At 37.1% G+C, this 25860-nt stretch overlaps 1 protein-coding gene across 5 annotated transcripts in view; it reads left to right on the top strand.

Moving 5' to 3' along the window:
• Window positions 1-25860, top strand: part of GUCY1B1 (guanylate cyclase 1 soluble subunit beta 1) — a 48782-nt gene that overhangs the window by 6152 nt on the left and 16770 nt on the right. For all 5 annotated transcript variants that reach the window (XM_058721071.1, XM_058721070.1, XM_058721074.1 and 2 more), the window contains 2 exons: window positions 11681-11781; window positions 13259-13377. In XM_058721071.1, coding sequence (XP_058577054.1) covers window positions 11681-11781; window positions 13259-13377 — 220 coding nt within the window. The remainder of the gene's footprint in view (window positions 1-11680; window positions 11782-13258; window positions 13378-25860) is intronic.

Raw genomic sequence — 25860 nt, 5'->3', positions numbered from 1 at the left:
GTTGTTTGAGGCTTGTTTTTAATGATCGAGCTGGGTTTCCAGAGGTGAAATGACTGTCCTGGGGGATTATATGTAGGAAGCTGAAAGGTCAGGGCTCCAATCCTGCTCTTCTGGTGTCAGTTTACTGTTTTTTTTTAAGATGGAAATAGGGGCAAATATAATGTACGTATAAAAAGGAAACCATATTGTCATACCTAGAAACTTCTTCAGTACAAATAAACAAATTAATATGCAGATAAAAATGGGTAAATTTGATCATTGTTAGGATTGAGACCTTCTTCTGTAGAAAGACCTGCCAGTCACCCCGAAAGATAGAGGTAGGCATAGTGCATGAGCTGATAAGCTCACTAGCATTTGAAGTTATTCTTGCAGGTGGCAGTAGATGTCCGTGTGTGAACCCCCTCGCATGCCTGCCAGTGGGCTCTTTCCATAGGGCTCTCCCAGAACCTGGACCATGTCTGCTGAGCAGCCAGGTGATAGGCCAGGTCCTAGCCTTATCTTGGGGTTTTTCTTTGATGATTTGAAGCATCCCCCTGAAATCAAGCCAGGTTTTCGTTTTACTTGAGATACTTGCAAATACTTTCTGTAATTTTCGAGAATGAAGACGAAGCATAGAGACATATTATTTAATGGGGTGTCTCAGAGAAGGAGCTTCGCACGGTAAAATCAGAGCCAGAGGCGACATTAGAAAATCTGTATTCTCCCTTTTAGCACACCCAGACCTAGTTGGGGCAGATGTTAGCTAGACATTGCTGCTGTTCGCAAGGAACGATGTCCTTTTGGCTCTCTCTCCTGTCCACAGGATAAGGGACTTGAACACATGCTTCTCTTCAGTGTGTTGGAAAGCAGTAGGTAAGAACTGATGGTGTGTGCACATCAACAGGAAAACACACTTTAGGAAATCTGTACAACTGGCCCAGTTCAGAAGGTGACAACTCAGAAGACATGAGTACTTGCAGCTTCTCCATCTGCTTCTTTTCCTCCCTGTTCATTAAAGAGGAAATGGTGGGAAAATGGTGTTTTCGTGTCTAGTAAAACGGAGCACCTTTTTTATGTCAAAAGATACTGAGGTCTGCTCAGCAGACATGATCCAGGTTCTGGGAGAGCCGTACGAAAAGAGCTCACTGGTAGGTATGTGAAGGAGTTTACACACCGACATCTATGTCCGCCTGCAAGATCTTTCTATTCCAGGCACAGGCAAATATTCTGCAGTATTTTTTGTATCTCTTTGTCGCTGTGGCTATGGGTCCATTGCCTGTTCTGATCTGCTTGCCATTCATTGTCGAATCCTGAAATATTAAATTGTTGCCTTCTTGGAATTCTTTGTGATCAGTTTTCAAATCACTCAAACATAGGGACCTTTCCGTCCACAGCTCCCGCTTTCTCTCAGCGCTCAGCCTCAATGGGCCAGTTTTCAGTTCCTGAAAACTTTGAATTTTATGTGTGAGAATAACACCTGTGCTTAGCAGTTCTCATCTTCCCTCTCCCTATCCCCTACCCATAAAAGGAAACATCTTTCAGCCTTGAGATGGCAAAACAAATGTTACCTCTTTTTTATTTCTTTTAAAAATTTTTTTAATGTTTATTTTTGAGAGAGAGACAAGAGGATGAGTGGGGGAGGGGCGGAGAGAGAGGGAGACACAGAACCCACAGCGGGCTCCACGCTCTGAGCCGTCAGCACAGAGCCCGATACGGGGCTCAAACTCATGAACTGCGAGATCATGACCTGAGCTGAACTCAGACGCCCAACCAACTGAGCCACCCAGGCACCCCAGAACAAGAGTTACTTCTTAAAGGAAAGCTTCTCTCACCTCCAAAGCTGATTTTTCTTCATAGTACATACCAGGGTTTATGATCATGTATTTCTACTATTGGTTAATGTTCGTTTTGTCTTAGTAGATTCTAGCCTTTGTAAAAATTTCCTAGGGAAGAGCCTGGTAGATTGTTGTCCTTTTCTTCTCTCTCTTTCCCTCTGTGTATGTGTGTACGTGTATGTATATATATGTATATTTATAATCCTTCACATTTTTAATTTCTAAAGAGTAGAACACATACATATTCACAGACTTTTTTTCTGTAACCAGTATTTATTATGTCAGAATTTATGTAACCAGAATTTATTACATCACTATTTTTTATGTCACCATTTAACACAATATAAGCTCTGTTGAAATGGACTTTTTTTTTTTTTACATATCAGCAAAGGCAGAAGATAGAGCAGTATATTATAGCATCTCCTTTTGGAAGAGTCAGAGTTCTTTTATGTCATTTCTCTGTGTACATGGATATAACGAAACAATTAAAAACACTGCTGTTGGATTACCAGTTTCACATACCAAAAACAGTTACTGGATTGGATTCAGGACAAGGTTGAATCCTTTCGCAAGTGTCTAAAAGTCGGGTAGATGTGGCGCTGTTTAAAGTCAGTGCTATAGGGGCGCCTGGGTGGCTCAGTCGGTTGAGCGTCCGACTTCAGCTCAGGTCACGATCTCGCGATCCGTGAGTTCGAGCCCCGCGTCAGGCTCTGGGCTGATGGCTCGGAGCCTGGAGCCTGCTTCGGATTCTGTGTCTCCCTCTCGCTCTGCCCCTCCCCTGTTCATGCTCCGTCTCTCTCTGTCTCAAAAATAAATAAATGTTAAAAAAAATAATAATAATAATAAAAATAAAGTCAGTGCTATAAACTGTAGATAAATGTTTGTAATGCCAAAATTAAATGTAAAAACCAGATGAGAATGCTCATCAGGTCGTTCAGTTGTGAATGTAACAGCTCATATATATTGCACACTTACCATTGGTTCCTCAGTCACAGTCCTAAGTGCTTTATACTCATTGTTTCCCCTAATCCTTACAGCCACTGTAGACAATAGATTTGTTCATTGTCCTGATTTTATAAACAAGGGAAATAAATGAGTCTTCAAGACTTTAAAACGCTGTCTCAAATCCCTCAGTTGTTAATCATCAGAGCAGGGACGTGAACGCAGGTAGGCTTGCAAGAATCACATTATGTGCTTTTCCCTAAAGAGAAGGACCTATGACCTTCTTTCCAAAGGAAGCCAGTTTAGCATCTTCATTGGCAAGATGCATGTGTATTAGTACTGCTCATTTTTTGTTTTGTTTTCCTGGACTTTTCAAGCACTTTCATAGGTGATTTTAGCTATGACTTTCTTAAAGGTGGTTTTATTCACCAACTCACACATCTATTGCAGAAACTCAGAGCCTCAGAAATTTTGAGCAACCTATTTACCTTAAAAGAGCTGTGACTCTGCTTACAAGGTGAGTTAATGTTGAAGGGCACACAGAGGGATCTAAGTGAATTCTTGTGTCTGATGAAGCTACTGACAAGGGTTCATGTGAGACGTTTGTGGACGTGTCTTCAGAATTCAGGCAGTTACTAATGAGACTCTCATTAGACTCTCATGGCAACTTATACAAAGGAAAAAAATTGCAATTATATATTAAGAATGATGTCACTTTGCTGCCATCTGTGTCACTCTTGACAGCATTTACTGTTACTGTTTACAGTACTCGGATGAGCAAACACCTTGACTTCAGGAGGAACCTTTACTAACTGCAAGAGACTCCAAGCAGAGAGCTGTCACTGCATTTAAAGGGTCTGTCTCTCCCTGCGGTAGCTGCCTCAAACCAGTTTCTCTGGAGATTCAGACTTAGTGGGAATCAACTATTGAAAATTGAGAGGTCATTAATACTTCACAGCCACTCAGAAAAAAGAAAAAAACAATGTGAATTTTTAACTGTTTAGATATTATATATAGTTATCTGTGTTTTATAGTGGGAGATTTCAATTTTAGTAATGGTTGAACACCATTCAGCATTTATGATGTGCTTACAGTGCACTAAAATAGACCACCTTGGGGTTCATTGTCAAGACAACATCTACGGTCTGTCTTTTAATTAAGCATGTTCTGTCATGATGGTTTTTAAAGGTTCAGTACCCCTTTAAACTGCCACTGGTCAGTTTGATTGTATCATGTATGCTGGCCTTTTCCTTCTGATTTTGAGGCTTTATTTTCAAAATGCCTGTATTCAGGGTCTATCATCACAGAACACCCGTTTCCATACCTCTCTGGGAAACTTCTTTACCTGAAAGCCAGGTCCCTCTGGCATACAGCAGGAATTCAGTGACCGAATATGGATTCAGGTTTTGTATGTTCCCATTTTACAGTTAAGGAATATCTCCTCAACTCTGCTGTCAGAGCAGAGCCCGCTCGGATCCTCTGTCTCCCTCTCTCTCTGCCCTCCCCCCCCCCCCCCCCCACCGCTTGCACGTGCTCTCTCTCTCTCTCAAAAATAAATAAACATTTTTTTTTAAAAAAAAGGAATATCTTTTTAAGTATGGAGCTATGAAAAATGCTGCCTGGATATTTCTGACAAATTGTGTGCCTACTCTTTAAAAATTAAATAGTAGTTTGAAAACAAACTGTTTACTTTTGCCAGTAATGTTTGATTGTTTGATTTTTAGTAGGCAGTTTAGAAACATGTGAGGGAAATGTGTTTAATTACTCCATTCACCTCTTTTATTTTATTTATTTAAAAAAAATTTTTTTTAACGTTTATTTATTTTTGAGACAGAGAGAGACAGAGTGTGAACAGGGGAGGGGCAGAGAGAGAGAGGGAGACACAGAATCTGAAACAGGCTCCAGGCTCTGAGCTGTCAGCACAGAGCCCGACGCGGGGCTCAAACTCAGGGACAGTGAGATCATGACCTGAGCCGAAGTCGGACGCTCAACGGACCAAGCCACTTAGGCACCCCTCACCTCTTTTAAAACATGTACAAATTTATTGAGCACAATGCTCTATTCCAGGCATGTGGGTTAAGCCCCAGTGATTAAAAAAGCAAAAGGTGAAAACCAAAACCACAAAACATCATAATAAAAATACCTACTATTCTTTTGGGGAAAGGCAATTAGTGTAAATAAATGATCAATTTAAATTCCAACAAATAGGGGCACCTGGGTGGCTCAGTCGGTTAAGCGTCCGACTTCGGCTCAGGTCATGATCTTGCGGTCCGTCAGTTCGAGCCCCGCGTCAGGTTCTGTGCTGACAGCTCAGAGCCTGGAGCCTGTTTCAGATTCTGTGTCTCCCTCTCTCTGACCCTCCCCCGTTCATGCTCTGTCTCTCTCTGTCTCAAAAATAAATAAACATTAAAAAAAAATTAAAAAAATAAATAAATAAATTCCAACAAATAGCCATTTTTAAAATTAAGTGGGAAATTACTACTGGGAAAATTTTTCATGTACACCTACTTAATTTTTAAACAGTTATTGTGGCTACAGATACATAGAATAGGATGATTTCTTATTTCATCTCCAGGTGAGAAGAGATAGGACTTATTTGTTTTCAGCTATTTGAATTAAGAAAACTTACCATCTAGGGGTGCCTGGGTGGCTCAGTCGGTTAAGCCCACAACTTTGGCTCAGGTCATGATCTCACGGTTTGTGGGTTCAAGACCCGCGTCAGGCTCTGTGCTGACAGATCAGAGCCTGGAGCCTGCTTCAGATTCCTTCTCTACCTCTCTCTCTGCTCCTGCCCTGCCTGAAGTCTGCCTCTCTCTCAAAAATAAATAAACATTTAAAAATTTTACAAAATAAAAAAAGAAAGAAAACTCACCATCGAATCAACAACAAATTAAGTGTACCTTTCGTTTGACTCTTTGATGCTAAATCAAAATTCCCAACATTTGGTTGTCATTTCTTTCCTTCTCTTCTTCCACCTGCCATTTTGTCTCCCTCCTTCAGCCCTCCTCCCTCATCATCTTCAACAACTAGACCTCTGTTAGCTGGGTGTATTGGGCATTGAGTCGGTGGGAAACACTATTCTAAGCTCAGTACATAGGTTAACTTTGCCAACCAACACAACTCCATGTAAGTACTGCTGTTCCTCTGTTTCCCAGATGAGGAAACCAAAACCCCAGAGGTGAACTTGGCCCAGGTTAGTGCAATTGCATGTGGGAGTAGCTTAGCTGGTGCTTTTGCGCACCATGTGAGAAAACGCCATGACTTACCATACAGATGGAGCCAAATGGGCTTCTCTCTATCTAGGTTTACTTGTTAACCAAAGAAAATACCTTTTTTTGTTTTGTTTTTTTTTTTAACTTCATCAAACCTCATTTAAGCCATTTAAAAAATGAGCCTCTAAATATGTCTTACTATCAGCTGACTTCTTTTGTTGAGTAATACACTACTAAGTAGAAAAATTTAATGCTTAATCCAAACACAGTTCTTGCATATACAGGTAAAGATACCACGAATGCCTGCAAGGTATACTATTTGGAAATAGGGGAAGACTATATTCTTTTGGGGTCATCCAAGCAATATTTAAAATAATAGGAAGCAGGAGGATGTAATAATACAAACGAGGATATATGATGATAATAGTTCTGTTGGTTGCCATTTGATAGATGAGCACTACCGAATAAATTTTAATTCAATTTACTTCTGGTTTTATATGATAGTTGCTGTGATCTAAAAGTTATTGGGAAAAAAATACTTAATTTTTGAGAAAATTTTAAATTATGTTTCCCAGAGAAGCCTGTGTTTTTTTCACATGTAAACTAAATATAATTTTTAAACTAAATATAATTTAAATAACAGAGAATTACATAATTGCTTTGTGTATGCAGCAGTTTAAACAAAATTAAGGCTCAGAAAATATATTCTGAAAGATAAGTGAGTCTAGAAAATTTGGTTAGTGTACTTGGCTGAATTTGGATAATGTAGGCACAAAAGAAACTCTATCCAGAAAATAAGCCTTAAATATTGTTAAATGTCATATCTATATACTTGATGCATCCTTTACTTTTGCTTTTATGAAAAAAGCTAGAAACTTATGGAGATTTATGAGGTGAGGTCATATTACTTGAATTGTATAAATCATTTATGTAATCTGAATATCCTCTTACTTCCCAGCTTTTCTCACGTTTGCTGGTTACCCTCTGTGGTTGTAGGTAGCTAGTGAAAAAACATCTCCAAAACCAAGGAGATAAGGTCAGAAGGAAGCCCATTGAAGCTTCCTTCAAAAAAATAGTGGCAGACATATCTTGAAGATGTTTCTGAGATATATTATTGTCACATCTCTGCATCCTCTGGAGGTTAAATCATTTGACGGTATAAAGTCTGAACAAATATAAATTTGTCCAGAAGTTAGAAGAAAAATAGTACTGAGAATGGAGACACACTGAGCAAGCATTTCTAGTAGCTTCAGTGACCCTATTGCCTGAAATTAATTCCTTTGCGTATTATTCCTTTTGCACTGTAAATTCTCCTGCTCAGTCTAATGTATTAAACCATTTTGCACTAAAATGTTTGTGATATCCCCAATTCACTTTTCCCCCAAAGAAGGAAAAAAAAAATGAAGAATGAGCTCCAGAAGGAAAGAAAATGGGTCCAGAAAGATTAGGTCATGGAGATCAATTTTACCTGCTAAAATTTTGCTTGGAAATTAACTTCTCTAAGGAAACTCCTCATAATCACTATATTTAACAGTGCATCCTTCCTCTTCTTCCTACATCCTTACTCTTATCCTTTTATCCTAATCTACTTTCTTTTGTAACATTTATCACCTCATGATAGATTATAAAATTTGAGGATACGTTTATTGCTCATTGTTTCTGCCAGTTAAAATGTAAGGTCTGTGAGGGCAGGGATCTTTATTTCCTTCATTGATATATCAAAAGTACCTAAGAAAATGCCTGGGGAGTAATAGGTGCTCAAATATTTGTGGCAAAATACCTCCTCCTGGGGCTGGGGGTGGGGAGAGTAATTAAAGGGCCACCCAAAATTCCAAAAGATTTCTAAAATAAATGTAAATAAGGAATTCTAAGTATTTTAAATAATTAATTAGAATTTAGTGTAACATTTTTCAAAGAAGATGATGATTTCCTTCCATGTACTACTGTTTAATTTATAGTTCAGCCTCCCTCCAGGGAACATGGGGGTCTGATCACTTTAGGAAGTAAAACTTAAAAGATAAGGGAGCTTATTTTATTAAAACAAGAGAAAGGAAAGAAGGAATGCATTGACTCATGGTTAGGGGATTTCTAGGGAAATGGCCATTCTTCTATTTTATGAAGAGAGATTGAGTATACTGCTTATACTTCATTCATTTAACTCTTGTTATAGATTGGTGAGTGTTTCCAAGAAAGTGAGTTTATTACAGAAATTTAGGTCATTTGATTTACCCCATTGGAAGAGGGCACAGTGAAAACATAAATTAATTTATATTTTATTATATTGTATTTAATTAAAACATATCTATATTTTATTAGAATGCCCTAAGTTAGAGGCTTCAAAATTCTTTTTTTAAACATTTTTTTTTTTTTAGATTTTTTAATGTTTATTTTTGAGAGAGAGACAGAGTGCAAACTGGGGAGGGGCAGAGAGAGAGAGGGAGACACAGAAACCAAAGCAGAAGTAGGCTCCAGACTCTGAGCTGTCAGCACAGAGACCAAAGCGGGGCTCGAACTCACGGGACTGCAAGATCATGACCTGAGCCGAAGTGGGATGCTTCACCGACTGAGCCACCCAGGCGCCTCTACATTTTTATTTTTTTTTTGAGAGACAGAGAGAGACAGAGCAGGGGTGGGGAAGGGGCAGAGAGAGAGACACACACAGAATCGGAAGCAGGCTCCAGGCTCCAGGCTCTGAGCTGTTAGCACAGAGCCCAGCGTGGGGCTGGAACCCATGAACCGTGAGATCATGACCTGAGCCGGTAGGATGCTCAACCAACTGAGCCACCCAGTCACCTCAGAGGCTTCAGAATTCTAATCTGTTGAGCAATGCTATTTTGTAATAAAATGTCAGTGGCAAAATGAGAAAAATTAGGCCATCCGTATCCTTCAAATCAGCAATTCCGTTTCTAGGAATATATTCTATTTTTACATAGAAATATAATCAATTAGCTACAAAGGTACGCATCAAAACATTGTTTATACTTGCAAAAAATGGAAGCAATCTAAATACATACTAAAACTTCAGTGTGCCTACACATGCAATTTTATGCAAAGTATAGAAATATGTTTTTTGACATGAAGAGATATCCATCAAATACTAAGTCTAAAAAGGAGATTTTAAAGCAGTTTAATCTGGTCCGTGATATACATACAAGTGTATTGAAACATGAACAACTCTAATATAATATTAGCAGTAGTTCTCTCGGAATAATGAAGGATTTTTAAAAAGTTTTTCCTTTCCTTATTTTATATTTTTACACAATTAAAAATTATAATGTGCAAGACACATAATAGCATTTATCAAAAGGTAAGTCAGTGTTTGCACATTATAGCTTCATAATTTGGGGATATTTCACTGACTTCTGGTATTAAAAACACTTACGGTTTGGAACATGTGTTTCTTTTATTTAATAGCTGTGCATGTTCAGTAAAAGGAAGATTTCCACATCTTATGTACAGCTGTGTAATTTTTTGAATATGTAGACATAGGATGCCCTATTGTCATTAATTTTATATATATATATATATATATATAATATGTATGTATAATAATATGTGTATATATGTGTGTGTATATATATAATAATGTGTGTATATATGTGTGTGTGTATATATATATAATAATGTGTGTATATATGTGTGTATATATATATATATATATATATATATATATATATATAAAATACTGTGTGTGTATATATATATACACACAGACTCCTCAACAACTTAGAACATACTTTTGCATACTGTCTCTCTTACAGTGTAGGTGTTGGGTTATATTATTGCTCTTGTTTTTAAAAAGTGAGGGTTTAATATTCATGTGCTTTGTGTGATTTGTCCACGTTTATTCAGCTGGTGAATTCCAGGCTCTGAAAGTCAGATTTTCATACCTACCGAAATCATGCTTTCTTGTTTCGTTTTGTCTTTTACATGCACTATTATGCATAACTGCAAGGAAACATGTAGTATACTATGAAGAACACAGGGTACTTTTTAAGAATAGCTACATCCCACCTGGACCTGAGACATGCCACCATTTGGAGCTTTTCCCCTGAGCAGACACTGGTATTCCAACCATGAACAGCAGCTGTGATACAGATTACAGCAGCTTCCAGAGAGAGAGAGAAGGCACTGTGGCCTGCCTTGGCAGCGTTTCAAAAGGAGCTATTTGAGCTACAGTGTTTCACGTTCCCCTGATGACAGTGGCTAGTTGGTCTTGCATTCTTCTGGCAGCACACAGGGATTTAGAGGAATTGGATTGGGAGTCACATTGATACCCAAGCTCCACGTACTTTCGTGAATTTAGCATTGGAAAAGATATCTGCAAACTTGTCGGCTCTCTTCTACAGCTGGCAATGTTGTGAATAATAGATTTCTCCTTTGGACATGTGTTTGAGAAAATAATCCAAATCCTATCAAAATAAATATATTTATATATGACAACTATTAAAAATGAATGAATACTCTATATATTTTGAGCTACTGCATGTAATAAGCTAAGGATCTGTTAGCAGATTTTATCAGTCCACTTGGCACCTCAAACGTGCTTAAAACGTAACTCTTGATCTTACCTCCCCTCACCCACGCCCCTCCAGTCCACCTCCAACGGCCTGGCCTTTCCCAGTTTCCTGTTGGTGACAACACCCTTCCAGTTTCTCAGGCTACAACCTCGGTGTCATCTGTGTGCCCTGCCCTTCTCTCACACCCTGGATCCAATCCATCCGTAGATCATGTTGGATTTGCCTGCAGAATATATTTCATCTCGACCACTTCCTCTATTCACTGCTTCCACTCTGAATCAAGTTACCAGCCTTTCTCGCCTGGGTTTTGACAGTTGCCTCCTAGCTGGTCTCCTCACTTTGTCCTAGACCCTCTGGTCTGGTCTCAATGCAGCAGCACGATTAAGTCCTTTAACCTACGTCAGTTTGTCTCACTGCTCGTATCACAAGGGCCAGAATTATCCATCTCTTTCAAGTAAATGTCCACCCGGCCTCCTTGTTACCACTCTGACTCATTCTCTTACAGCTACTCTGCCCCCCACCTCTGTTCCAGGCACGCTGGGCTCTGCTCCAGTCTGCTGGTCCTCAGACACCCAGACTGCTCCTGCCTAGCCCGCCCCACCTTGCTCGTGGTTCAGTCCCAAAGCTTCTTCAGACTCTGCTCAATTGCCAGTATCTCAGTGAGGCTTCCTGGCTTTTGTAATCAAGCTCCCTCCCCCTCTACCTGTCTTTATTTTTCTTCACACTACTTGCCATTATATGTTACGTATTAGTTTTATTCCTGTCTGTCTCCCCTCCTAGAATGCATATGTTGCAAGAGGTCATGTATTTTTGTTTAACTTGCTAAAGGTTCTATGCCTAATCCCTGGAACAATGCCTGGTACATATAGGGACTCAACAAATATTTGCCAACCATTTGTTAAACCAAAACTTATTTCTTGATTCTGTTTACTATCAGGTATTGCATTGGGCATTACTATATACATGTAAGTCTTGCTAAAATATGCTTAAATATATCATTTTAATTTGAGGAGGGGAATGTGAAATAATCCCTTCTTGAGCACTAGACTTTTAGGCAAATGACATTGATTTCAACAAACTTGCCAAAAATATCCTAGTTCAGGTATAAAACCATGGTTTATGCAATCATTGTAACTGTGGTAGCTACTCTTTTGTTTCAACATTTTTCCCATCTCTTGTTTTTGTTTTCCAGAAAAGAGGCACAGTTAGATGAAGAAGGACAGTTTCTTGTCAGAATAATATATGATGATTCTAAAACTTACGATTTGGTTGCTGCTGCAAGCAAAGTCCTCAGTAAGTTGAATGTGACGTTCCTTCTTTGTCTAAGTTACACGTAGAAGCCCAAAGGAATACACGAACCAACATCCCATTGTATAGTTATGCAGGTTGTACACTGCACAATGGTGGAGGGAAGGCCCAGGCTACACTGAGTCCTAGTTTTCCTTTACAAGCTCTTTGGAGAATGGAGAAGCTCTCTGCACCCCCTCACAGAAAGCCATCTGTTGGGGGAGGAAAAAAATTATTACACTTAATGTCATAATAACTTTAGTTTTGGTGTCAACAACATAGTAATTACAAAAGGGTAGCATGCGGAAACTGTCCTCAAATCTCTCTTGCGATCATGGATTCTGTGAACTCTTGGTAAAGGAAACAAGAAACTGAGGTCTATGTCAGGGAAAGCTCATACAAAGTAGTCAAAATTTAAAAACAGCTTCACGGAAAAAAAAAAAAGTTGATCTCAAAGTTATTGACACAGTGCTTAATTTACAACCAGGCTACAGTTTGGGTAGAATAAAAAGATGCTTTTTAGCTTTGCCAACTGTAAGTAGAAGAACAAATGTCTATTGCAGAATACAAGAATTACAAAGAAAGTACAGTAAATTGTTAATAATAAAAATATTCAGCCTCATTAGTAATCAAAACTGAAAAAAATCTGAAATAAGTTTTTCATACAAATTTGGCAAGTTTTAAAAAATTAAATGTTTAGTGTAGTCAAAAGTAGAGATAAAGGGGAAATTGCACACATTTTTCATCTGATGGTAAATTAACACATTGTAGAGAATAATTTTGCATCATTAGTCAAAGTCTCTTAAATAAATCTACAAACCCTTTGGGAATTTTTCATAATTATTATGTTTATTTGCATTAAGATTTATGTATGTTTTCACTTCAGGATTACTTGTATTATCAAAATTGGAAAAGTCTGCATTTTCCATAAGAGTAGACTGATTAAATAAATTGTTGTGTCCCTGTGTTAATGAGATAGCAATTAAAATTGATGTTATAGAAAAAAATTGAAGATTTTAGGAAATATTAATAATTGAACATTAAGAAAGAATATTGGGGGACACACTATATGCAACCAACTTATTAAATATGTGTATTTACCTGAAGAAAACCATTTTTCACCATAGTATTAAGTCATGTGCATTCTTGATGATTTTCCTTCTGTACTTTGCAGAACAAATAAGTTAATACATTAAATATCTGTTTTAAAAAGCTAGAAATTAATTTAGTAGTTTTTTGTGAAAGCTGAGAAACTGATTATTTTACATATAAGTACAAATTGACACTGCTTACATGTCAGTGTGTTGTCTTCAAAGATTTCATTGTATTGTTCAGGCCATTATTTTCTCTTGTAATCTATGTCTACTTGCACAAAAATTGAGGATGTTTTGACTTTACATTACGCATCTGTTTTCATTCTTCCCACTAACAATATTCTAGCTATAATATATTTTATTGTTGTTCTCTCAAACCTATAAAATAGATCTCAATGCTGGAGAAATCCTCCAAATGTTTGGGAAGATGTTTTTTGTCTTTTGTCAAGAATCTGGTTATGATACAATCTTGCGTGTCCTGGGATCTAATGTCAGAGAATTTCTACAGGTAAGCGATTTGAGGTCCTGTAGTTAAAAGTTCTGAGTTAGGGATTCTCAAGCAGAGGCTTTAGAATACTTTTGCTCAGCCAACTAGATGAGAGTTGTCTTCCTACCAAAATGGAATCATAGTGACTTTTTCTAATTCATATAAAATTATGGTTATTGGGTAGTCTTGAATACATTTTAGCATTTTTGTTTCATATTTTTTCTTTAACTTTTGATTGCTGATCTTGAATATTCAAGTTGTAAATTAATGATCTCTGAAAATCTCAACATGGTCTGTTGTGATCTGTTTCACTGCCTCCTTTTTAATGGTTTGTGTGTACTGGTAATTGTGGTTTTATGTTTTAAATGTATATAATGTGGTCTTATTTTCTTTTTTAAGGCATTCTAGTTTGTATAGCATAATTAAATAGTACATCAGTATCTGTGAAATTTGACCTGGGCTCAACGTTGAGGAGAAAGCACCGTGACTTTCGGGAGCTTTCAAAACAAGTGTGAGAAACATTGCTCCCAGTTACATATTAATTAGCCTACTGTAGAAAGGAAAGTAGGAACGCTCTTCCAAAGTTGGTTTCAGGTGAAATGAAAGAACTAATGTCCCCAGAGGCCTTTGTCTTCTATTCTTGTTTAAATTACCTTAAACATTTTTACCAGTAAATTACACATTAGATGAGAGACTATTTTTGGATTGACCGCCCTATTTTAAGCACAGGAATTTGTAAGACCCTCTTCTTGAAATGTGTTAAGGTTGAAAATTATGTGGTTGTTTGTAAAGGATATTTCTACACCAGCTGCTGAAGGCAGCCAGATCTTGCTGGAAAATGATGTCAGTGCAATACTAGCTGAACCAAAGCCCAGTTTTGAGGGAATGTAAACTACTTTCAATCCAGCTGCATTATTGATTTAACAGCCAAAATAAGAACTTGCGTGTTTAATCAAAATGTCTGCTGTTTACATAGTGACATTTTTCTTACAAACTTAAAACAGCATTAAATCAAGATGGAAACTGGTTTGCAATCCCCTGCCATGGATTTACAGAACTACTGGTGTCAAAAAAAACAAAAAAAACAAAAAAAAAAAACCCTGCCACTTCCAAATGAAGTCGCTGCCAGGAGATTTTTAAATTAAACTTTAAAAGGCTGTATGTAAATGAGTTATTTTAAATGGATTAAAGTTTGGTATTTAAAGTTTATTGGGATTTTGGATTTTTGAATACATAATTCCATTTTTTAATACTTTTGTTGCCTTTTGGCCCCTTACTAGCAAAGTTTCAATTTGTGATTCCTCTGTCTTACTTTTAACTTTTGTTCTCAGTGGCCACATCTGCATAAGGAAACAACTATCCAAAGGATCTTAACAATTTTTTTTTTTTAACATTTATTCGTTGACCTTTTGCTAAATTTGTAATGGCCCAGGAAGGGAGCAAGCAGCCTATTGGTGCGTTTCTCCAGGTTCTAGAACTGCACCATCCAATAGGATAGCTGCTGGCCACATGTGCCTAATATGCATTTGAAGATTTTTTTTAAAGTTTATTCATTTTTGAGAGAGACACACATACAGGTGTGAGCTGGGGAGAGGCAGGCAGAGAAGGAGACACAGAATCAGAAGCAGGCTCCAGTCTATGAGCTGTCAGCAGAGAGCCCAAGGCAGGGCTCAAACCCATGAACAGTGATACCATGACTTCAACCCATGAACCATGAGGTCATGACCTGAGTCAAAGTCAGACGCTTAACCCACTGGGCCATCCAGGCGCCCCTACTACTATATTTGAAATGTGATGTGCTATGTGCAAAATACACAGGAGATTTCAAAGGCAAAAAGAATTACTAAAAGAACATAAAATAGCTGATAAGTATTTCATATAAATTACATGTTAAAATGATAATATTTTGGATATATAAAGTTATATAAAATATATCACGAACATTAATTTTGCCTGTTTCTTTTTTCTTTTTTAAACATGAAGGCTAGAAAATTGAACATTACACATGTGACTAGTATTTGTGGCTTGCTTTAGTGGCTATAATTGCCTTCTGTTTCCACTGGACAGTATTATTTCAAAGAGGCCTAGGTCCCTTTTCCTCAAAGTCAGTAGGCAGCTTTAGTTAACATGTCTTTAAGTTGCACATGATTTTGTCTCCCAGTGTGTGAAAATGAAGAAACTAGAAAGTTAGAATGCTGTGAAGTTTTCACCAATATTATATATTTTTTATCTAATTCTTTTTTTTCCCTCTTTTTCAAATTGCGTATCTTAACAGCAAATTGAATGTACTAAAATACTCCTTTTCTTAAAAGTAGGTATTTATCTTATGATTAGCCTATTTCTATAGAAATTAAATGAATATTTTTATTCTGTGTAAGTGATTATAAAATAAAGCAACTGATTTCAATAAATTTTTTTAAGATCCTATGAAATAAAGCCACTGATTTTCATAAATTGTCTTCAGATCTTCATTCACATATAAAAAATTTACATTTTTTGTTACATAAATCAACAAAACATTAGTTTTTGTAGACTTTAATCCTTCACCAAAGAGAAAGATAAACTGGGTCTCATTTTAAAGAGAGTTTAGGGGCACCTGGGTGGCTCATTTGGTTGAGTGTCGGAATCTTGCTTTTGGCTTGGGTCATGATTTCACAGTTCATGGGATCGAGCTCCATATCAGGCTGATAGCAAGGGGCCTGCTTGGGATTCTCTCTCTTGCTTGCATGTTTTCTCTCTCTCAAAATAATAAATAAACGTTAAAAAATAAATGGAGTTTAAAAACTCTTCTGTCTTTTTCACCCCCTGATTTTAATCAGTAATCAAATCCTTAGAGTCTGTTTCTTAAATACTATATTTTGAGAATTCTACCACTTGTTTTCATTTCCTCTACCCTTCCGTGGGAGCTATCATTCTCTAGAGATCAGATGGTTACCCGGCCTCCCTTCAAGACTCTTCCAATCTCTTTTCCACTCTACTGGTTTTTCTGAAATGCAAATATATCTCATTATATTATTTTCTTGCTTAAACCCTTCAATGCTTTTCAGTTACTCACTGGAAAATGTAGAAAGTACTTAAAGCAATTCCAACTACTTACATCCCCTATCCATCCTTCCTCTTCGTCTCCCCCAGCCTAGCCAAACAGAATTTCTTTTAGAATCTTTGTTTTTATCTTTTTGTCTCTATCCTCTGAGTTTTTGCACCTGCTCTTCCCTTTGTCTGGAGCACTGTTACTGATACTTTTCATCTAAATAAATCCTGTTTATCTTGCTGGTCAAACTACTTGTCCAGGAAGACACCACTCCTCTCTCCAATCTCTGGCCTCAGGGCAATTGCTGTTTCCCATGTTTTCATGTTTCTCAGACTGTATTATCATTTCCTGTTTGTTGGGCTGGAATGTAAACTTCATGGAGCCAGAGACCATGTATAATCTCTTAATGATGGTATCTCCACAGATACAATTTGTATCTGGGAAAGAATAAATACCATTTTTGAAGATTGAAGAATGAAGGTTTGCTCGTTTCCACAAAAATAGGAAGCAAATACAATAAGAGCTCAAGATTAATTCTTTTATTAAAGATAAAAAAAACTCACTTTGAGGAGACTCTATAATTGTATTTAGAGATGAATTATAGTTTGAAATGTCCATCACATGGGACAGGGCAAATTAGTGTTTATTAATTAACGTACAAGTTACATTATTTGTATCTATGGAAACTTATAAAATGATCATCCTAATATCTCCATTTGGAATTCCCAGGCAATAGTATAATAGCTACTGGAATTACAACATGGGAAATCATTTGGCCATGCCTTAGGCTGGGCAGCTCTGACCATTCATCATGGTTCTAAAGAGGATGTCCTTGGAAGTTGTCTGTCCTCAGCCTCTCAATTGTACACATTATTAAGAATTTAACATATATTCTATTTTTGCTTTTCCTGAAATAATTTTCAAAAGTTTTTAGTACCAAGAACAGCATATAATAAGCAATCAATAGTCTTTGTTTTTGTTTTTGTTTGGTTATTGTCAAGCTGGCTAACATACAGTGTATACAGTGTGCTCTTGGCTTCGGGATTAGATTCCCATGATTCATCGCTTACATACAACACTTAGTGCTCATCCCAACAAGTGCCCTCCTCAATGTCCATCACCCATTTTCTCCTCTCCCCCACCCCCCATCAACCCTCAGTTTGTTCTCTGTATTTAAGAGTAATAGAGAGTCTTTGAATGTTAGAATTAGTTAATTCTGAATGTGTGTGTGTGTGTGTGTGTGTGTGTGTGTGTGTGTGTGTGTGTATTTGGCTCAAGCTATTTTATTCAGATAATTCTTCTTCTCTTTTATAGAAATATTATATTTAAGAACACACTGAATAGATATTATCTGTCTTTTAGTTCCAGAAAAATGTTTCTCATGTTAATTTTATCATTTCCTTTGATTAGTCAATTGAAACAGTTTAATGATTTAAATTTAACAATTTAAACGGTTTAAATAACGAACAGATCTTATTTAAAAGGCTTTGCTACTAATACCAAATTTGTGACCCTGCTTATCTTTTGTGCCTCCAAATTAAATTTTAAAACATTTACACCATGCTTATTTTTATTTAAAAAAATAATTTCTTTTTAACGTTTATTTATTTTTGAGACAGAGAGAGACAGAGCATGAACGGGGGAGGGGCAGAGAGAGAGGGAGACACAGAATCCGAAGCAGGCTCCAGGCTCTGAGCCATCAGCCCAGAGCCTGAGGCGGGGCTTGAACTCCTGAACCGTGAGATCGTGACCTGAGCTGAAGTCGGTTGCTTAACCGACTGAGCCACCCAGGCGCCCCATACACCATGCTTATTTTTAATCTACCTCAAGACTTAACAAAAAACATCTAAAACTACTAAATGGCTAAGTATAGGGAATACTTATTTATTTATGCTTTTCATTTATTTTTAAATGATTATTTCTTTTTTGAGAGAGAGAGAGAGAGAGAGAGAGGAGAGAGAACACCATGGTGTAAGGTGGGGGGGGGGGAAGCAGAGGAGAGAGGGAGTGAGAGAATCCCAAGTAGGCACCATGCTGTCAGTGCAGAGCTCCACAGGAGGCTTGAAGCAGGGTTCAATCCTACAATTGTGAGACCGTGACCTGAACCAAAATCAAGAGTTAGAAGCTTAACCAACTGAGCCACCCAGATGCCCCAACTGAGGAAACATTTTCAGAAGAAACTTTTTAGAAACATTACACTTCTAAACATTACATAGTTTGGAATTGTTTTTCTTTAAATCTCTTGTGAAACCATCGATTTGTGGACTAGTGATAAAAGTAGATAAACTTTGGAATTTATTATTATTCTTTAGGTGATTTAGTAAATGGAAAGAAACATGATTTATCAAAAAGAGATGAACAAAAACAGGAAGACATTTTTAATTTTGAATTGTATACATGTTATTTGAATATGTTGTCCTAGAAATAAGACCTTATATCAGCAAGGTTTTCTTTTATTCTGCCATTTTCTTATTCTTAAATTAAGAATAAAACATGTAGTTTCATGCTGCTACTGTAGTAAATTTCTATTTGAAGCCTCTGCTGTATTGATTAAAATACCACAGGAAATATGTAGGATTTGAAAGCTTCATTAAAAAAAAAAAGAAAAAAGAAAAAAATAGCTAGTAAGGAACGTCCAATTTGACAGCATTTCCACTTAATTTATGCTCATCTTACTTCCAGTGTCCTGTTTGCATTATTGTAGAGCGTATTTTTCCAAAAATCACTGCATTAATATCTCCTATGTCACATGCTCCTGTGCAATATGATTTTGTCACTCCCATCAAGAGGTGTAATTTGCCTTACCTTGAATCTGGGTTGGCTTTAGTGATTATTTGACCAATGGGACATGGCGGTATTTTGATACTTCCTAAGCTTGTTCATAAGAAGTCTTTAAGTTTGCACCTGAGTGTCTTGGAATAGTTGCTCTGAGGATGCTCCCTCCAGGACCCCAGCAGCATGAAATGAGAAGCCCAAGCTACGTGGAGAGGTCATGTGTAGGCTGTCAGCAGCGCGAGCTGAACTCCCAGCAAAGGGCCAACAACCACTGTCAGCCTTTTGAGTGATCTATCCTGGGAAAACAGCCTGGTAGAGTATTATGATGACACCGTCGCCAGCTTCGTGTGACTCCAACCCAAGGACTTCCTGAGTCCAGAAAATTGGCAGAACCGTGAGAGATATATTACTGTTTCAAGCCAATCAGTTTGGGGTGCTTTGACATGCAGGAATGCATAATTGCGACAGCACTCTGCGTATTGCTTGCCTCTTTAGTTTTTATGTCTACATAAAAAAAATTACTGTTTATTTTCGTTACTACATATATGTACACTTATATACATATTAATGGATGAGTCAAGAGCTTTGAATAGGCCATGTTTGATAAGGATAATATATAGACAGCCTTGGGGAGTGAAACCCAAGTCAATCTATAGCACGGCTACCAATTCATTCTCAGTGGTGTTACATTATGATTACATACATTATATAGTCTTTACCTCCCTAACAATTTTACAGAGGTAAAACGAAATTGCAATGAGCATGGAAAGCTGCCAGGGTTGATTATTGAAAACTTAATAAATTAATAAGTGAGCAATTTGCCGTCTTAGAGGTTAGCCACGATTGAAATGATGAGCTTGCTTAAATAGGCATCGGTATCTCAGTTGAATATCAAACACATATTCTGTTACTGTCTTCTGGAAACACCGGTTCCTTCCCTAATTTTGGTATGGTGGCAGTTTCACTCATTCATTCAGTTCATATATGTGAATGTTCCTCTACAAGCACCTCTGTTCAGGCTGCGATGGGATTTTCCTCAAATTCATGTTGGCTCAAGGTTTTGGCTTTTAAAGCACAACGTTGTGCTTTGGCCAGCCCACCAGGAGCAATCTGGGATTGATGACAGATCTAAAATTCTTCAGTGTTTGTGCAAAATGCTATTTTGGGAAATCTGAGGATTTTCCTGAACAGCTGTGAAATTCTAATACTTCCCTAAATTATTTACAATATTTCTTAGACAAAAATGCACCATTCATTTTATTTTATTTTTTTAAATTTTTTTTTAACGTTTATTTATTCTTGAGACAGAGAGAGACAGAGCATGAACGGGGGAGGGGCAGAGAGAGAGGGAGACACAGAATCGGAAACGGGCTCCAGGCTCTGAGCCATCAGCCCAGAGCCCGACGCGGGGCTCGAACTGACGGACCGTGAGATCGTGACCTGAGCCGAAGTCGGACGCTTAACCGACTGAGCCACCCAGGTGCCCCCATTTTATTTTTAACTTTTGAATTTCAAAAGGAACTTTTTCTCAACATCAAAAATGCCAATTTCTTTAAACTATAATTTTAAAATTGACAAGTAAGGGAAGATGAGTATTTTAGAATTGTAAGATATTTTTTCTCTTTGAGTTAATGGATATATTTCTTCACAAAATAACCAGGATTTTTTTTTAAAACATGAATTTAAAAACAGTAGAATAAGTGAAAAATTTAGGCAGGTAATTTTATGACTATTTGTGTTTTTTTCTTTAATTGAAATATTTCTCTTGAGAGGATGGTAGTGATAATTATATGTAGTTTTAAAAATATTACCAGTGAAGTAATTTTAGTGACTCTGATAACAATTAAAAAAAATTTTTTTGGGGGCACCTGGGTGGCGCAGTCGGTTGAGCGTCCGACTTCAGCCAGGTCACGATCTCGCGGTCCGTGGGTTCGAGCCCCGCGTCAGGCTCTGGGCTGATGGCTCGGAGCCTGGAGCCTGTTTCCGATTCTGTGTCTCCCTCTCTCTCTGCCCCTCCCCCGTTCATGCTCTGTCTCTCTCTGTCCCAAAAATAAATAAAAAACGTTGAAAAAAATATTAAAAAAAATTTTTTTTTTTAATGTTTATTTATTTTTGAGAGACAGAGAGAGGTTGGAGGAGGAGTAGAGTGAGGGAGACCGAGGACCCGAAGCAGGCTTTGCATTGACAGCAGAGAGCCTGACACGGGGCTCGAACCCACAAACTGTGAGATCATGACCTGAACCGAAGTCGGGCGTTTAACCGACTGAGCCACCCAGGCACCCCTAATTTCTTTTTAAATATACCCTTACGTTATTTCTTTTTAAAAAGATTCTCTGTGTCTTTCCAGTTGGAAGGCTATGTCGCAGGAAGTAGCACCAAGAGGCAGGAAGAATATCATTAAAGTGTTAACTTTTTACTTGTTCTGATCTCATGCTGTTCACACCCCAAACTTGGTTCTTCCCATTATACAGGGTTGAGTTTTCCACTTTATTTAGAGCCTGCTTGTTTGAATTTTTTTATGTTCAAATTCTAAAATGACTTATTCCTTATCAAACTCGACAAAATATGTTGCAAATTGCAGGCTGTTTGTAACAAATGGTGTTGGTCGTGTTTCTCAGAAGTGTAAGAAGCAAAATCAATGGAGATACTTTATCTCATTTTCCTTCCTTAAAAAAAAGAGAGGTTTGAAATGACTGCTTTTTAAGATTTTTTCCCATTCTACACTTCAGTAGTGTTCTCAAATAACACAGGCAACTCCCTTTTCCCTCTTCTCTAGGAAGAGGCTACTTGGAGACTGAAAAATCTCTCTCAAAACTTTCAAGGAAAGGACTTACTCCACCCACTTATGTGGATCATTTAGAGATTTTTCATTAGATGCCAAGGAAGGAGGGAAATGAGGTAGTTAATTCCTGGAAACTTTGTCTCTGTAATTATGTATGAAGTTATTTTTACTGTGCATATTACAGAGACAACTTGCATTTATTTTGAACCATTCCAAGATCTTTGAAAATATGGAACTTCAAAGTATTTCTCAAAGGAATAATAAATACTCATTTGTTTCCTAAATCTGTGGATTGTACTGAATCCAAAACTCCAGCACAGTTTTCCAGGATGAGAGCACTAATTTTTCTTCTGTAAATAATAAATGCTAGGTGACATGATGGATTGGACTTATGGATAGCAGAATTCCTGAGTAGAAAAAGTATATTCATTTTGCTTGTAGAAAAAGCAGTAAAATGATATCAGAACATTAGGAAGTGAATTCAGAAAACCTGACCGACCTTTTTGGCCTCTTGAGGGAAAATAGATGAATGGACCTGCTCCCTATCCCTTTTTTTGTTTTCTAACATTGTAAAGCTAAGAAGAATGAAGTCAAAGCATATTTGAAGTTTGCTTTATTGTTTCCTGGGAATCCACTGTGCTGAAATATGTGTATCTATATATATATTTTATGTCTCTTTTATGTATATACTTCTTTGTAATTGGTCATTCAGGTCTTTTTTTGTAATCCTACTCCTATGGGTACATTTAGAAATAAAATAGGATACCAGTTTTAATATGAAACTCTTGTTCTCTAGAATACATTGCTACAGCCATGTGGATGAATAATTAGCTTTATATAGATAATACTAGACAAAGTGGACATGGTTTTCCCTTGGCTTTTTTGAGAATGTTTTTTGTGGCCTTTGAGGTTGCTGCAAATAAGTACAATCTAACTACAAATAAGGCACATTTTTAGCAATATAAATATACTCAAATGAAATCAATTTAATTTTTAAACATGAATTCTATTTCTAATATAACAGGCTGCGGTCATCACTTTAATTTTGAGAGAATAAAACCAAGTAAGGAAAGCTGTAACTAAAGAAATCTCAAGAGTATTTTTTATGTTAGATACAATCTAAAGAAAATCAATATTACATTAAGTGGTGTTAAATTTTTTATGCTCCGGGAAAGCACTTTACTTGTCCATTTAATTAATAACAAATTCAATAAAACAGCAAATCTCTGGAGAGCTGGTTACCACAAAAACTTCAAAGATGAACATTCTGACTTGATGTGTTTTAGTGTCCCTCTTGCTTTGGAGTGACAAATTTAAACATGATTTTATTACCAATTCTAATACCTTAGTATTATAAGTATTTTTATTTAAATTAGAATGGGTCCACATTAAAAAAAAAATTAACATTTATTTATTTTTGAGAGAGAAAAATAGAGACAGTGTATGAGCAGGGGAAGGGCAGAGAGAGAGGGAGACACAGAATCTGAAGCAGGCTCCAGGCTCCGGGCTGTCAGCACAGAGCCCAGCGGGGGGCTCGAATTCATGAACCGTGAGATCATGACCCGAGACAAAGTCAGAAGCTTAAACGACTGCGCTACCCACCCAGGCACCTGAAAATGGGCCCGCATTTAAGGTGCAGTGCCTGTCTCTGTGTGACTCATGGGAAAGCGGTCTTGGGCTATCCTGGCCAATCTCTGACCTTCGTTAGCATCAATGGTGCTGCTTAACAGTAATGGTGCCAGTTGTTACTGCCTCATGTCATCTGTTTAGCTGCATATAGAACTGTGCTAATGGCACAAGATGAAAATAGGTGAGTATGGAAATGATATTGGCCTTGCTTTATGATATATTTAAACATTTTGTAGAGGACAGTTTGAAAAAAATTAAGATACGTATTTTCAAGTTCTTGTTGGACTCCACTTTTTTTCTTTGAAATCAGCCATAGCATCGTACGTTAGGGCTGATTACGTTAGGATGTTTCCTATAAACACAGCAAATAGCTCAATGTTTTACTTTGAGAAAAATGGAAATAAGTATCAGGCTTTTTCTGGTGATTTTTCTTCTCACCAGATTTTCTGTCACATTTTTTGCAACACCAGTAGTAGTAGAAGGGCTCTTGATGTCAGACAGTCTTTGTGCCTTCCCTTTTCGGGAAGAATTTTCATGAGGAAAACTTATAGGAAGAACCTCGTACTACTCAACCAAATAAAACAGTTTTAGGCCTTCAGCGGCTTGTCGTTTACAGAAACTGTTCAATACTCAGGGTTTGCCATATTCGATTCCTTTTATATGGCAATAGCAACCTCTAGAGGCAAACAGGACGAACTGAAATTTTTGTCAAGAGCTGGCCCGAGTTGATTATAACCGGTGTAATTTGTAGAAAGAAAACAAAAATCACTTGGCATGAAGACAATTAAAAAATAAACCAGATTCACCCAATCAAGAAGACTGTTGAAACATTTATCTGAATCAGAATGTCAATCTTTCACGACCTAGTTGAGGGCTTTTCTTCACTTTGAAGTCTTTGGACCCCACTCTTTAAGTCTGAGTTTTTGGCTCTCATATGTATGCGTCAAAAGCCACTCTGTACATTTCTTTTATGATATGAGCCATGAGCTGCTTAAAGTCAAGATTTATGTCATGCAGATTTGTATCTTAACCTCTACCCTGCCACCAGCCTGTACCACATACGGTTCATAATATATAATGCATATGAAATAACTTTATAGAATGGATGAATCATTGAAAGGAGAGGAGAGAAAATTAAACCACAGTGCCATTGCTGCCTTGGTGGAATATTTCTCAAATTTGGGTACCCATCGAGCTACCTTGTATTCATCTCTTAATATCTTACTAGATACTTTTGTTTCCCTAATTGACTTCTTTGAGACATTTGGAACTGGAACTATAGTTCAATTTTGGCCTATCTCCAGCACCTTTTTGATGCATTCTTTTATGCTCATGGCATTCTGAAACTTTTATTTTACCCATTTGTTTTTAGTGACAATCATCAGTTATTGATGGATTAGTATTTGCTTGGTATATTAGTTTTTATTGCTATCATAACAAATAACCACAGATATAAAGGTCTAAAACAACACAAATTTATTATACTATATTTTTAGAGGTCAAAGTCCATTAAGGTTTCACTAGACTCTAATGAAGGTGCCAGCAAGGCTATGTCCCTTTATGTAGTCTCTAGGGGATAATTGTTTCCTTTCTCATTTAGGTGTTGACAATTCAGTTCCATGCTGTTATGGGGCTAAGGGCAATGTCATGTTTTAAATCAAAGTCTAAATTCTAAAGCTACCTTGTTCTTAATTCTTATACCATGCTATGTTGTGGGTATCCTACCATATATGTGTAACACACACCCACACATACACTCACACACACACATACACACACACACACACACACACACACACACACACTAACACATTATCAACTGTTATTTGAAAAACCATGTTGGACTAAGGAAAACATTGTTTGCACCATTTCTCCTGGTGATGTTTATGCAAACAAGTTTTGTGTATTAGTGAGTAACGCATGCATGCTAGTTTGGCATGGTCTATTAATGGCAAAGCTGCAAGAACAGAAAATACTTACTGGTAAATTTATTTGTTCTAGTTTTCCAAGATTCAGGTCCAAAAGATAATCATTTTACAGGTCAGCTATGAAGCTGTATCTTGATTGGAGGCTACTAATGAATATGAAGAAATTCTGCCACTTTAATTTAGAAAATGTTAATTCTAAAATATTACTTCACACAGTAGTATGCTTATATTTTCATATGCTTATCACTCTGATATAGTGTTTTGAATGAATGATTTTTAGGTTTGTAATGTAAACAGAGGGTAATATGGGGTCACTTTTGGCATCCGTATTGTTTATCATAACATGCATATACAACTTC

The sequence above is a fragment of the Neofelis nebulosa genome, chromosome 3 (assembly GCF_028018385.1).
Source record: "Neofelis nebulosa isolate mNeoNeb1 chromosome 3, mNeoNeb1.pri, whole genome shotgun sequence".
Taxonomy (NCBI): Eukaryota; Metazoa; Chordata; class Mammalia; order Carnivora; family Felidae; genus Neofelis; species Neofelis nebulosa.
This window is presented reverse-complemented; position numbering and strand designations above follow the sequence as displayed.